The sequence below is a fragment of the Stegostoma tigrinum genome, chromosome 15 (assembly GCF_030684315.1).
Source record: "Stegostoma tigrinum isolate sSteTig4 chromosome 15, sSteTig4.hap1, whole genome shotgun sequence".
Lineage (NCBI taxonomy): Eukaryota > Metazoa > Chordata > Chondrichthyes > Orectolobiformes > Stegostomatidae > Stegostoma > Stegostoma tigrinum.
This window is the reverse complement of record NC_081368.1, coordinates 24,806,221-24,819,487: the sequence shown is the minus strand read 5'-3', so window position 1 is coordinate 24,819,487 and position 13,267 is coordinate 24,806,221. Positions and strand designations below refer to the sequence as shown.

The 13,267-nt window shown below is 39.5% G+C and overlaps 1 protein-coding gene across 3 annotated transcripts in view; it reads left to right on the top strand.

Moving 5' to 3' along the window:
• Nucleotides 1-12,912, top strand: part of LOC125458638 (neuronal migration protein doublecortin-like) — a 168,405-nt gene extending 155,493 nt beyond the window's left edge. For all 3 annotated transcript variants that reach the window (XM_048544060.2, XM_048544062.2, XM_048544061.1), the window contains 2 exons: nt 1,113-1,219; nt 5,766-12,912. In XM_048544060.2, the coding sequence (XP_048400017.1) occupies nt 1,113-1,219; nt 5,766-5,822 (164 nt within the window). In that variant the 3' untranslated portion in view covers nt 5,823-12,912. The remainder of the gene's footprint in view (nt 1-1,112; nt 1,220-5,765) is intronic.
• The last annotated feature ends 355 nt before the right edge of the window (nt 12,913-13,267 follow it).

Genomic DNA, 13,267 nt, shown 5'->3' with positions numbered 1-13,267 from the left:
TTGGTGCAGTTCCCATTGGACGTCCACATACATGAGCTTTCTCATTGGAGTCACTAGGTGGGATTCATAATGTTAGTCTGGCATGATGCAAAAAAATAGATATACACAAGTAGCCTAAGAGTCAGTTACACCAATGAGATATGTGGATACTCTTCATTTCTGTTGATAAGCAGAATGTTCTAATCCTTCTATTTCCTGGAAAATGGTGATGCTGGAGGAGGGAAGCATTAGAAGAGAACAAATTGCATCTTCTAATAGAGTGTCTTTTGAAAACTGTATCATCTAATCTATCTCATCCTCCTTTTTGAGCAGACTCCATAAAACATTGAAAGTAGTAGAGATATAAATAGAGTCATGGAGCTGTATCGCATGGAAACAGACCCTTTGATCCAACTTGTCCATGCCAATCAGATATCCTAAATAAACCTAGTCCCATTTGCCAACATTTGGCCCAGATCTCTCTAAACCCTTCCTATTCATATACTCATCCAGATGGTCTTTAAATGTTGTAATCGTACCAGCCTCCACCACTACTGCTGGCAGCTCAATTGATACACACACCACCCTCTGCTTAAAAAAGGTGCCCCTCAGGTCCGTTTGAAATCTTTCCCCTCTCACCTTAAACCTATGCCCTCTAGCTTTGGACTCTCTCACCCCAGGGAAAAGACCTTATCTATTTACCCTATGTATGTACCTCTATAACGTCACCCCTCAACCTCCAATGCTCTGGAAAAATAGCCTCAGCCTATTCAACCTCTGCTTATAGCTTGAACTGTCCAACCCTGGCAATATCCTTGTGAAATTTTTTGAACCCTTTCAAGTTTCACAACATCTTTCCTGTAGCAGCGAGACCAGAATTGCTTGCAGTATTCCAAAAGTGCCTAACCAGTGTTCTGTTCAGCCACAACATGATGACCTAACTCAACGCCCTGACTAATAAAGGCAAGCATACCAAATGCCTTCTCCATTATACTATCTAAGTGTAATGAGAAAATTATGACATTGAATTTTATTCTGAAGTAAACCCTTTGAATATTCAGAACTGAGTTCGTATAGCCTACTCAAATCACCTTTTCAGCCCTCTATAACTTGTCTGTTGTCTATGTTTTCAGCCAATGGAACCTCTAGCAGCCAGCTCTCCACTCCCAAGTCCAATAAGTCTCCAGTCTCAACACCCATTTCTACACCAACCAGCCCAGGCTGCCTTCGCAAGCACAAGGTAGGTTGTTATTATGCCTGTCTGTTTTTTCTGTTACCATAGAGTGAATACCTTAGCCTCGAAAATTATGATGCTTTAGTTTCAGGGATATACATGTTTTGTTCTTTAAATCAGTAGACATCCGGAAGACAGAAATTTACAGCAGATCTTTGATTATTGATCTCCCATTAATACAGTGTGATTTCCACCTGAAAATGTGTAGATGCATCTGGTGAGAAGTGAATTATTTTAAAAATTCTGATTTTTGTCAAACATGAAATGTTTTACCCACCCCCGGTGCCAATATGGGTGAATCTGTTCAGATACCTTAATGTCATTGGATAGAGCAACATATGTTCAATTCTCAGGAGGGCACGCTGCATTTGGAGAGATGTGCACATGCTCATTCCTTGTGTGTAGACACTCACTGAAAAATGAACACCACACACATATACACAAATGCATGTCAGGGTACCTTGAGGGCCCCTTTCGAGACTTTCTTGCAGGCTATTTTTTGATTCACAATAGAACATCTTTATGAAAAGATGCAGTCACATAATAACATTAAAAAAAAACAAAAGAACTGTGGATGCTGTAAATCAGGAACAAAATCAAAGTTGTTGGAAAAGCTCAGCAGGTCTGGCAGCATCTGTGGAGGAGAAAACAGAGTTAATGTTTCGAGTCCGGTGACTCTTCTCAGAACAGTTCTGAGGGAGGGTCACCGGACCCGAAACGTTAGCTCTGTTTTCTCCTCCACAGATGGTGCCAGACCTGCTGAGCTTTTCCACCAACTTTGTTGTTGTACATCGTAACATTTCCTTTTTTATTCATGTTAGTGTGTGGAATATTTGGCCTCTCACAGAAGCAGAATGAAAAGAATTCAACAACATCCACAATAATTAACAACCACGCACTAAATGTAAAGGCACAACACCCACAAGGGAAGCGTTAGTTTACTAGATACCACAGTGTTTAAATTGGCACAGGACAACTAGCAAAAAGGTAGCAACAAAACTTTTCTCATTCAGAATAGCAGGCGTACATTTTAACTCACGCAGAGGCTCCCAAACCGACAAAAATATAGCCAGTGTAATTCAGTTGCATATTTACAAAACTGGAATATTTTAACAAGCCTGTTGCTGCTGTTTCTAGTGCATCATAGACCTCAATCTCAGATCTGAATGTAACAACGCATTCACTGTTCATTGCAACAGCAGCCACTACATTTCCCCATGAAGTAGCTCCTGAAATGCAGCCTTAAGCTTGGCAATACCTTAATTATTTGCAAGTAATTAAATATCTCATTTCAAGTTTCCTAGTTAGCTAAGTGTCCTTTGCTAACAGGTAATAAACTGTATTCTCTTCTTTGCAGCCTCCCTTTGCCTCTCTTAGCCCCCTTGGAACTTTCCTCTCCCTCCCACTGCCATTGCAGCTTCCCTGATTCGGCACGCCTCTGACTCTCTTGCAGCCTCTTCCTTCTCCCCAGTTGCATTTTGGTTCTGGTGAGTGGGTAGTTGTCTTGGCAAAATGGCAGATCCCTCTCCCAGTCTGTCGAAAAGGCTGTTCCCAGCCCAACAAGTCCACACCAATCCTCTGAAGAGCATCCCAACCAGATCCACACCCACCACCCCATCCCTGTAATCATGCATTTCCCATGCTAACATACTTAACCTACAAATGCCTGAACATCATGGGTAATTTGGCATGGCCAATCCACCTAACTTGGATATCTTTGGACTGTTGGAAGAAACTGGAAAATCCACTCAAAACCCACACTGTCATTGGGGAGAATGTGTAAACTCCACAATGACAATTGCCCAAGAGCAGAGTCAAATCCAGATCCAGTGCAGTAGTGCTATCTACTGAGCCACCGTGCCATTCTTCTGACTTGCCCTCCTGGCCTCACCAAAATGGCTACATGCTCTTGGACTTTGGCTGTCGGCCCCTCCGACTCTTTGTAATCTGGCCCTCTGCTAGATTCTGGCAGATGGTGCTCTAGTGCCTCCTGATGAGCCGCCGTTATGTTGCTGCTCCTACAGGTTCTTTCTCTCCCAAGTTTGTTGCAGTTGAGATGTCTACTGAGCCCATCAGCAGCAAGGATGGCAGAAAACAGCCCTGTGATTGGAAGAGAAGCTCTTGACCATTTCTTCCCACCCTCATTAGGGAATTTTCCAAGGCATTTGAGGGATTCTCAGTGATGTATTTGCCCTCCACTCCCATGTATATTGTGCTTTGGGGCAATATGGGACAATCTACAGATATCATCATTGGGAGCCAATTATTTTCCAAGGGTCATTCATTAACTTTGGATATATATTTTAAAAAAGAGATTGTTCAAATACAAAATCTATGAATTATTACTTAGCATAAATTATTACTTGTTTCATATATAAATGAAAGGAAGCTTGTATACAGAGATATATCTTAACCCCTTGCTCAAACATCCCTATGCACTTCACATTTGTTATTGAAGTGCAATTAGTGTTGTGTAGGAATCATGGCAGCAATTTTGAATATAGCATATTGCCATAAGTAGTAATAACCTAACTAACTAGTTAATCCAGATTTGGTATGTTTGCTGAGAAATGAAGATATTTAACCATTACAATTGCTGAGTTAGGGTGTGGAATCTGCATCTTGAAAGTGAGGTTGGATACACATGCCATTAGGAGAAAGAGAACTTGAAGTTTGGACCAATTCACTATATTCCCCCTCACGTGTGACTCGTCTCACAATATTGGTTGCGGATTCCTGGCACTCTGATTGTAACACTTTGATCACCAACAAATGCTATCATTTCCTGCGGTAAGTAAAGAAGAGCCAGGGTGCTATCAGCATCTGCCCAGTCTACAGAGGAATAATTGTATCGTAACTTCAGAATGTGTGTATAACAGGAATAAGATTCTAATAGCCCTTGTACCTTCGGCCATGTTACTCTTGACTCTACCTTAGACACAGAATAATCCTTCTATTTCCTGAGGCTGGGCTTTGATAGGCCATTGCAGATGGAAAAGTTGACCATTAAGCTACTAAAAGAGGGCACTGTGCCTTTGGTGGCATATAAGACTCCAGCCAGCCCACTTCCAAAACTGACATGATTCTACAAGTGCCGGGGAGTCACCTGTCTGTGACTCAGTTGAGGCCACTGCTATTCGGGTGTAATATGTGGTGTGAGAGGCCTGTGCCTGTTGTGCAGGGTGACAGATTTGTACCCACTGGTTAGTGGCAAGTGAAAGGGCCAGGGTGTCTCCTGTCCAGGTCTGTGGTACCAGTTGGTATCCCCAGTTCCCATTGCTGTGTCCTCTTCTATATGCTTCCCCAGCTCCCTTCCTGCATTCTGCTAGCCTGTCCCCTGTCAAGATTCTAGACTTAGCTGGGGCATTTGTTGCTGCTGTTCTTCATGAGCTTCTTGCAGTACTGGTAGTGACAACAGCTTCTTGTGGCATTGCTGAGACCGCAGAGTTGATGGGCTCTAATTGGCTGGCAGCTTTGAAAAGTGAGGCATCGTCCTGGAAAGAGCCAGGAGTCTTGCTCCCTAATAGTTAAAGGTCTGTTGGCCAAAGGTCAAGCCAGCTGAGTGGAAGTGGGCTAACCTCAAATATTTACACAGTAGGGGAGAAGAGAACTCACCTTCAGCACATAACCCAGCCTCCACTATAATGCTGCTGCAAGCAGCATACCTTCTATGAGCAACATTAATGACAATCCACTTCTTATACAAAAAAAAGTTACAGAAAAATAACTTTTAAAATTTTTTTTGTCTTATGTATTAAATAATTTTGTTAATAACAAATTAACTAGATTAGGAAACTGACTTTGAGAACAGATCAATTGTGAGGAAACTGATTTTCTCCAGTGGAAAAAGTTATTATCACAGGGTGTTCCCTGGGAAGAGTTATTGAATCTGATAGTCCAAGGGTGTTAGATCAACAGCAGCAGAAATATGACCATTAACGCAGAGGGTGTCTGTATTTTATAATATCAAGCATATATTTCCATACACCACTCCCACTGAGAGAATAGCTTTCTCAATATTTGTGGATGACTGATGATGACATTGTTCCTTTGAAGAGAATGACTGCATACTTTGAAATAGCTGACTCCTGGAAACAGAAAATCTGCAATCTAAAAAGACACCAAATTGAAAAGATAAGCGTGGAGAAGAACAAAGAAACTACAAGAAGGAAATGATTAGTGAGATTTATAGATGTACCATTTGGATCTAAACCGAAGAAATTAAGATGTTAATAGCTTACACATTTCACAAAGGCTTGAAAGATTAAATCCAATTTAATCTCTTACAGAATAGTATAGGGCCCCTGAGTGATTAATTTGCACTCAGTTTAAAAGCAGAATAAAACAGAAAATATTGGTGTTACTCAGTATGTCAGATAGCATCAGTTGAAAGAAAAACAGAGTTACTGAAAATAAAAATTGAGGGAGATACAAAATGATGTTTCTACTTTACACTATCTGATAGTGTCAGAATCGCCCTCAGTGAGGCAATTGACAATTTCTTTTATCAATCATATATAAAGTCTTGTTTCTGTTTGCTTCCCCACTGCAGGATCTGTATCTGCCACTTTCTCTGGATGACTCGGACTCACTGGGTGACTCGATGTAAGCCAGAAGAGTAATGGAAGGCTGCAACTTGTCATCTGAACCAGTGAGACTTGGAAAAGGAATTCTGCCCAGTGTGCAGAGGTTATTGATCTTGGTGTTTACTAATTGCCAAGTGACACCAAAACAAAATTGCCCTGTTTTTAACAGTTTGTCCTTCTCATGAGAAACCTAGTATCTTGGAATATCACTGCCTTTTTCTAAACATCAGATATGAAGCACTGTGAGAAAACTTCATAATAACACAAGCAGGTCTCTTGTACGCCATTTGTTCTTTGAAATTTATGGTCCCTGGTTTTGTGTTTTTTTAATGGTACTGTGTGATTCTCCATTTCTCTTTGATATTTGATGTGCAGTTATTGTATGCTTCATTTATAAATCTGGTTTTAGTTATTAAAGACCTCTGCCAGTTTTTCTTTTTTAAGAAAATCCTCTGCTGCGCGGACATGTTTAACATCTGATTTGTTTAAAAAAAGGAGGACAGAAAAAAATCTCCAAAAAAATCATTAACTAAGATGCAAACATTTAGTTTAAAATAAAAATGACATTGATTTGAGAATGGGAAAGTAATTTCAGAAGAGTACAGGTTAATGAGACTAAGGCATTAATTTTCTAAAATTAAATTTGATCACATTTGTTTAATACTTTTTTTAGTGATAAAATGAGTCTGATTCTTGCTTTATATGACATTTTGAATGGATAGAACTATTTAGGGTTAGAGTGAGACAGCAAATTTACATTTTACTAATAAGAACAAGTTGTTCATGCGCTTTTTTATTTGTGAATGTGTTCACCGTGCAATTATATTCAAACCAGTTTATAAATAGATTTACTGAATAGCATTAATAGAATACTTGTAAAAGCTGGTGGTGAAGGTTTTTCTTTGAAGACAGATTTGATAGGGAAAAGGGAACATTAACTTGCCACTGGACTAGGATTAGCATGAAATAAACTTGCCATGCATGAGACTTATCTTCTTCTTTTTCTTGATTCATAATGTTTACAACCTTGTTTGATTTGGTGTGGCATTTAGCTTGCAGGCTGATTTTGCTCTGATGTGGAATTCAAATTTCAGTGCAGTACAATTTCTTTTGTTTCGGTAGCTAAGTTTGGAAGATTGGTCATGAGTATTTCTCCATGCTGTTGTCCAGCTGCAGAGTGCCTCCATTGTTCTCTTTCCCCTTCCCCAAAGAACAAAAAATTGGCTCCATGTTGCGCTGGAATTCCCAATGCTGTGAACTCCACTCTATTCACTGTTGCGTGGTGGCCCCTGAAGCATTCACTTAACAGTCACAGGCTCGGCAATTGTTTGAATATTGTGACCCCCTTCCACTTGCAATCAGGAAAAGGTTGTTGTTGAAATTAGTCGGCCGATGATCCCACTCCCGCAGATTAGCAGATTATCTACTGATTGGCATACCTGAGTGACTATTCTCTTTCAGGGATATCAGTGTGTCACAATACAAAAATTATTGCCATCTGATGCTTCAATTATCATTCAGTTCCCCTCCAAAATGAGGTAGCAAGGTAGTATAAAATGTTGTCAATTAGAATAACATAGCTAAACAGTGAGTGAGGGGAAAATATGGGTTTATCATTGGTAAATTTTGCCCTCTCAACGTACTTGCATGAATTTTGCTTAATCTCCTAGCCATTCCCTAATCAGCCAGCATTCTTCATCAAGTTCTAATGTCAGTTCAAATCATCAAACCTAGTTCCATGAATCAGCAAGTTTGGAATCATATTAAATGATGTTTTGAGAAGGTGGCAAATGTCACACCTTCCAGAGAATTATTCCTCACATACGTAACATCAGAAAAGGTCTAAAGAAGAATTTTATATTCTTTAAAACATGTGTTCCAGTTACCTTTAGCTCAATGAGGACTCGGGATTTTGGGATTGAGTTTTTATATCCCTGAGTTGTGTTTTTTTTCTCTCCCCTTCTGCTTGACTCCTCTTGAGTCATGACTGAGCTGCAGAGCAACAAATGGCCTGTTGGGTTTCAGACATTTATTGCTGGCCTTCTTAGGTCAACTTTAGTTGTCAAAATGACTGCTGCAGCATGTAGGTGGACATGGAGCGAAAGGCTCTTGGCCTGTCTGGAAGTCTGGTCTGTTCCCAGGAGGGCTTCCTTGGCCAGTTAAGTTAGCCCCTGCTGCCCAAGGGCAGTTAGCTGCATGACATTTCTATTAATTTTGGAGGCAGGTTTGACACTCACTGGTTTCTGAACCACCCAATACTATTCGCTGCAGTCAACAGTATGGAAAACATAATGAATTTTTGTAACACCAGCCTTATTTTTTGAAAAACATCGCTGGTTTCCAGGGAGTCAGTGATAACATCACTGGAATAGCAATCCAGAAGCCCAGGCCGCTATTCTGGGTGTCTGGATTAGAATTTCACTGTGCTAAATGGTGAAGACTGAATTTAATAAAATCTGGAAAAAAGTGCTGGCTTAGTGACAACCATGTAATGTCAATTGTTGTAAAAATCCATCTGGCTCACTAAGGTCCTTCCATGAAGGAAATCTGCCATCCTTACCAGGCCTGACTGACGTGGCCCCACATCCATAGCAACACGATTCACTCTTAACTTCCCCATGGGCAAATAAAGGTAGGTAATAACTGCTGGCCCTACCAGAGCACCTGCATCCCAGGAATAAATATGAACAAAATGTCTTGATTTTTTTCTGATTGCCAGCAAGCCCAGGCAACAGATTCCATCTTCGTTTTCTGTTTGGTAACAGACTGGTAGATGATACACCTCTTGGTACAAGTTCCTCCTTCTGACTTCTCCCAATATAAGGATTCTATTACAGGTTGCTCTTCTTTCCAGTGGGCTGAAGATGGGAGGACGATGCCTCAAGCGTTGTTCTCTAGAAGTCAATTCAAAAAGAGGTCAATTGGACTCAGTCACAGAACAGCAATAGATGGTACAAATAAACCCACATTGCACCCAACGGTGTATTAAGAGCTTCAGGATTAAAGAGTCCTCAGACCAATCTCTTTGATCTCTAGCTTTGGTGTCATTTGAACTCTCTTGACAAATCTGCAGCTTAAAGTGTGTCTGTGTGTTCCCTTAAGAAAGAGAAGTAACCTCAGCAGGGAGACAATTTCCAAAATTATTCCTCTTAGCTGGACAGAACAGCAGCTGTATCAACTAATTGAGAAACCTGAAGTTTGGATCATTCCAGTCTTCTGGCAGAAAGAAAGCATAAGTAAACCTGTGAGTTGTGAGAGGAGAATGGTTGGAGGAAGAATAGTCAAATGAGCTGAAGCCACATCAGATTAATTCTCAGTCAGACAGGCTAAGTGCAACTCATAAGAAGTAAACAGAGTGCAAGGTTAAAATTTGGTTAAGAACAGTGTGTTATTCAAATGATGTCTCACGCACAGGTGACCTATAGGCATAATGGCTGTGTTTGTTGTGAAAATACAGATGGCCCATTTGTAATTGTATTAATTTCAGTGCTTGAGGCACATTAAAGACCAGAGGCTTTTGGCCTATTGTGAAACAGACACAGCCTGAGTGCTGATTTACATTTAATCTAGCATTAACCTGTGTATTTTCACACTTGTAATGGCCATTATATTGTGGAACTCCTTCCGTGGGAAGTGAGACGACTGTTGCTCTGGATTCATCCTGTTCACATTGAGGGTTGGGCCAAGAGCACCTTGAAGGAACAGAGCGTGTGAAAAGTTAAGCACGAGCAGTTATTCCCAAGTCTGTTTTGCAGGGGGCTTTCCCCAAGAAAGTATAGGCCCACAATCTGAACCTTGTATTACCGGGCAGTGTTGGCCTGATGAGCAGCAGCCACAAGAAAAAGAAGTTCACGCTAAATAAGTTGGTTGCCACTGTTGGCCCTTTGGTTTTAGAGGTAGAAGGAGAGACTTTGTTAAGAGGCAGTGTACTGTGTCCCAGAGAAGGTGAGTGAAACCACTTTGTGAGGTGGCACCCTGTCTGCTTGGAATAGGGAATAAGATAACCTCATGAAGGAGTGCATCAAGTGCACTGCCTGGTTTCTTCCAGCATTGCCTCTGCACCGTTAGGAAATGGAAAGAATTCAGATTGATAGGAATGCTAATCAGCAGTATTTATTTCACAAAGAACCCTCTAAAAATACAATTACCTAAGACCGTGAGTGTATTACATTGATATCTTTTATTTTTTATTGAATAGTTTAACCACAGTGGCAGTTGATTTGTGAGTTTCTTCTGAGATGCAACAAAGACTCACAACAACGCTGAAACCAGCCTCAGATTTGCATAGCTGGTAAAAGGCCAGCCTGAAAGGAAAATTGGCATAAACACTCAAAATGTTACAAATTGAGCCCGTACCCTAAAAGATTAAAAAGGTCAATATAATAGTCTGAAGTATTGCCTGCTATGTACTGCATTCATTTTTCTGCTATCCTTGCACATCATGGGCAGTGTAACCTGGGACTGTTAGCATTCCCATGGAAACAAGACAGACTGTGTTTTTGTCGCCATGCAACAAGAGTCAGCCAGGAATAAGTGGCACTGTTCCCATAATTGGCAGTATCCCCATAATTGGCTGCTGGTGTATGAAGAAGCTGAGGTGAATGTAAAGGAGCAGAGATCTGAAGCAGAGTTAGTTCTATATGTGAACATTGAGGCTGGAAATAAATTGATGTAATTGAAATTGGTTAGAACTGTCGACAAATAGAACATTGGATTAGTATTGAGTCTGGTTAATGGTGATTATAGGATTAAAACTGTGGTTGCTTTGAATCTGGAGAAGGGTATTACTGAAAAAATCCACTGTTCACTCTCATATTATCAGTCTAGACAATGAATGCTCTGCTATTAGTGCATGAATTTCCTTTCCTGAGTTCAAATGTATCAATATAGAGACTCAGTGGTGTGGTGTGTTTCAATCTGTTGAGTTCTCACCCAAACCCACGTTGATGCAAATTGATACTAAAATGTCAATTTTATTTGGAAGGCCAACAAGGTTGGCTACTGTGCCAAATTTGCATTAATGTAGCCATGGGCATTCTGAGGTTTTCATTAATGCAGCTTTAATCTGCATCTGGCTGCATTGAATAGGTCCTGGCAATGCTGTTGTTGACACTAAATGCTGCAAATGGCAAGAGAACTAACTTCATTTTGAAAAGCATAATCGTCATAAAGTACAAAACATTTGTGATATGTATTTTCAAATTATAAGCCAACATGCCCCATGTGCTGGTAGAAACAGTAATATTTAATAGTATGGAAGCTCTCAACCATCTGGGTATTATTAGGTATGCAATTAATTTGAAAATCTGATATATTCAGAAATGAAAATATTTCTGATCTTTGGAACAATCTTTTCTTTTGGGATTGTCCACACAATGGGAGACAGTTTAACTAATTCAAAACCCAAGCCAGTTGCACAGAATTGGGAATGGGCCCATTCCTAAGTCTGGTGCCTTAAATCTGCCTTTGGATGAAGCTGGCAAGGGAAAGCCAGCAAAATCTTGAAGCTTGCATCAATTTTGGTGCTGTTACTTATTCGCTGGTAAGCAGGTTTCAACATGGTGACAAGAAGCAGATTGCCAGCCCATCCATCTATTAATTAGGTGGCTCACTGACTCATACTTCAATAACACTCAAATTTATCCCATAAATGGAAATTGTTAGCTCCAAAAGCATGCTTGAAAATCTTATGTTACAAACAGGAATTTTCTGGCACCTAACTGTAGACAATTATCCAATAAATGTGCCATAATGTCAGAAACAGTTGGGCTTTAATAAAATTCAAATGAAGTCTTAAATAAACCTCATCATTGTGGAAGTGCATGGAGTGAGCTAATGGTGCCAAAAGTGATCAGAAACAAAGTTTGAAAGTTACAGTGCAATACAGCTACAAAACAGCAATAGTTTGCATTATTTTTTTAAACTCCCTTAAGAATCTTATCCACTACATCGCTGGGAAGTTTCTATTTTCAGTGTGATCACTCCCAACCATCTGCCATTCTATTCACAATAATTCTTGAATACTTACATATCTCTGTAAAACCACTCCCAAACGTTCACAGGTACTTACCATTCTGTTTAATTACTCCTGAATACATGGTGTTCTCCTTATGATAATTTCCAGGTGTCATCAATTGCTAATATAATTGTTCCTGTTGTGACTGTAATGTACTTTTTGGCTGTTATTGATCTGTTAGTCAGCAGTTAGTGAGCAGTGGGTGATAATAGTAATGCACTTCAATTATATTGTCGGAAAATTAACCAGAACATTAATGCAATCTATAGAATCTATAAAAACCCAAAATTTGCTTTTGGTAAAAAAACACCTACCATCAAGTTGAATACATAATGGAACTAACAGAAAAGATAAATTTCTTTTTAAAAGTATTAATTTCTGAATAGTTTGCTTGCTTGTTTTTCTATTACATCAGTGCTATCATGCTTGAACCATGTGCATGTTTCAGCCATTTTTGCTATCTGTGGTGAAGAGTCAGTTTGCTATTTTTGCTGCCTTTTTTTGTGAAATTCTAAATGTACATAAAATGTTTATTATTATTGACTTTTCAAATTTCTAGTCAGTAGATGTAGTGGGAACTCTGTAACGTAGTTTTGCAAAAGTGCACACCAGTAGAATTTTAATGATAGAAGTGTTTGCTCGTTTAGACTAGGTGAGGATTGCAGGATCCATTTTCATTCAGCTTTGAGGTTACTCTGCAATGAATTCAGATTCTCTTTTGTGGCACATCTGGCTTTCCTCTTCTGGCCTCTGACACTGAATTTGTTTCTACACATCTCTTGAAAAGTTGATACAGTTTGTTGGTGTAAGAGAAATTGTTTTTAATACTGCTTTTTGAAAGGCAAGATACAGCTAATGAAATTCGCATCCAGAATATTATTCAGCATTAAAAACCAGCATCTATCTCACTTTGAGATTATGGATTCTTGTACCCGAGGCCTATTTTGTTCCACTTCTATTTGATTACTGTGAAAGAGGAACTATCAGTTTGCTTTGTAACTTCCCATCTAACACTTGTAGTTTGAATTTGTATTCATTTTAATGTACATTTGCAAGATGTGTGTAATTTAAACAAAATACATTTGATGGAAGTCTTATTACTCTGTGTTTGTGTCTTATTTTATCTTTAACATTGTAAGGCTGAAGTATAACATTTGGACATAACAGAAGCATTACTCCCTCCTGATCTTTAGTCGTTGTGGAATACTTTGTCTACTAATGAAATGGATGGCTACCTAAAACTGGATTTATACCAGTTTCAAACAGTTATAGAGATAAATGGGAACTGTGTGTAAGGTCTTTAAGAAAGTGGAGTAACCATGCTTTGTATCTATATTGTGAGCACCACTCCACTAGAGAAATGTTTCATAATTTCCCTATATTAACATGCTGAGATCAGGAGTCCAGCAAGTGAAAGAACTGTTGGCACAAAGCCATATCCCACTATACTAT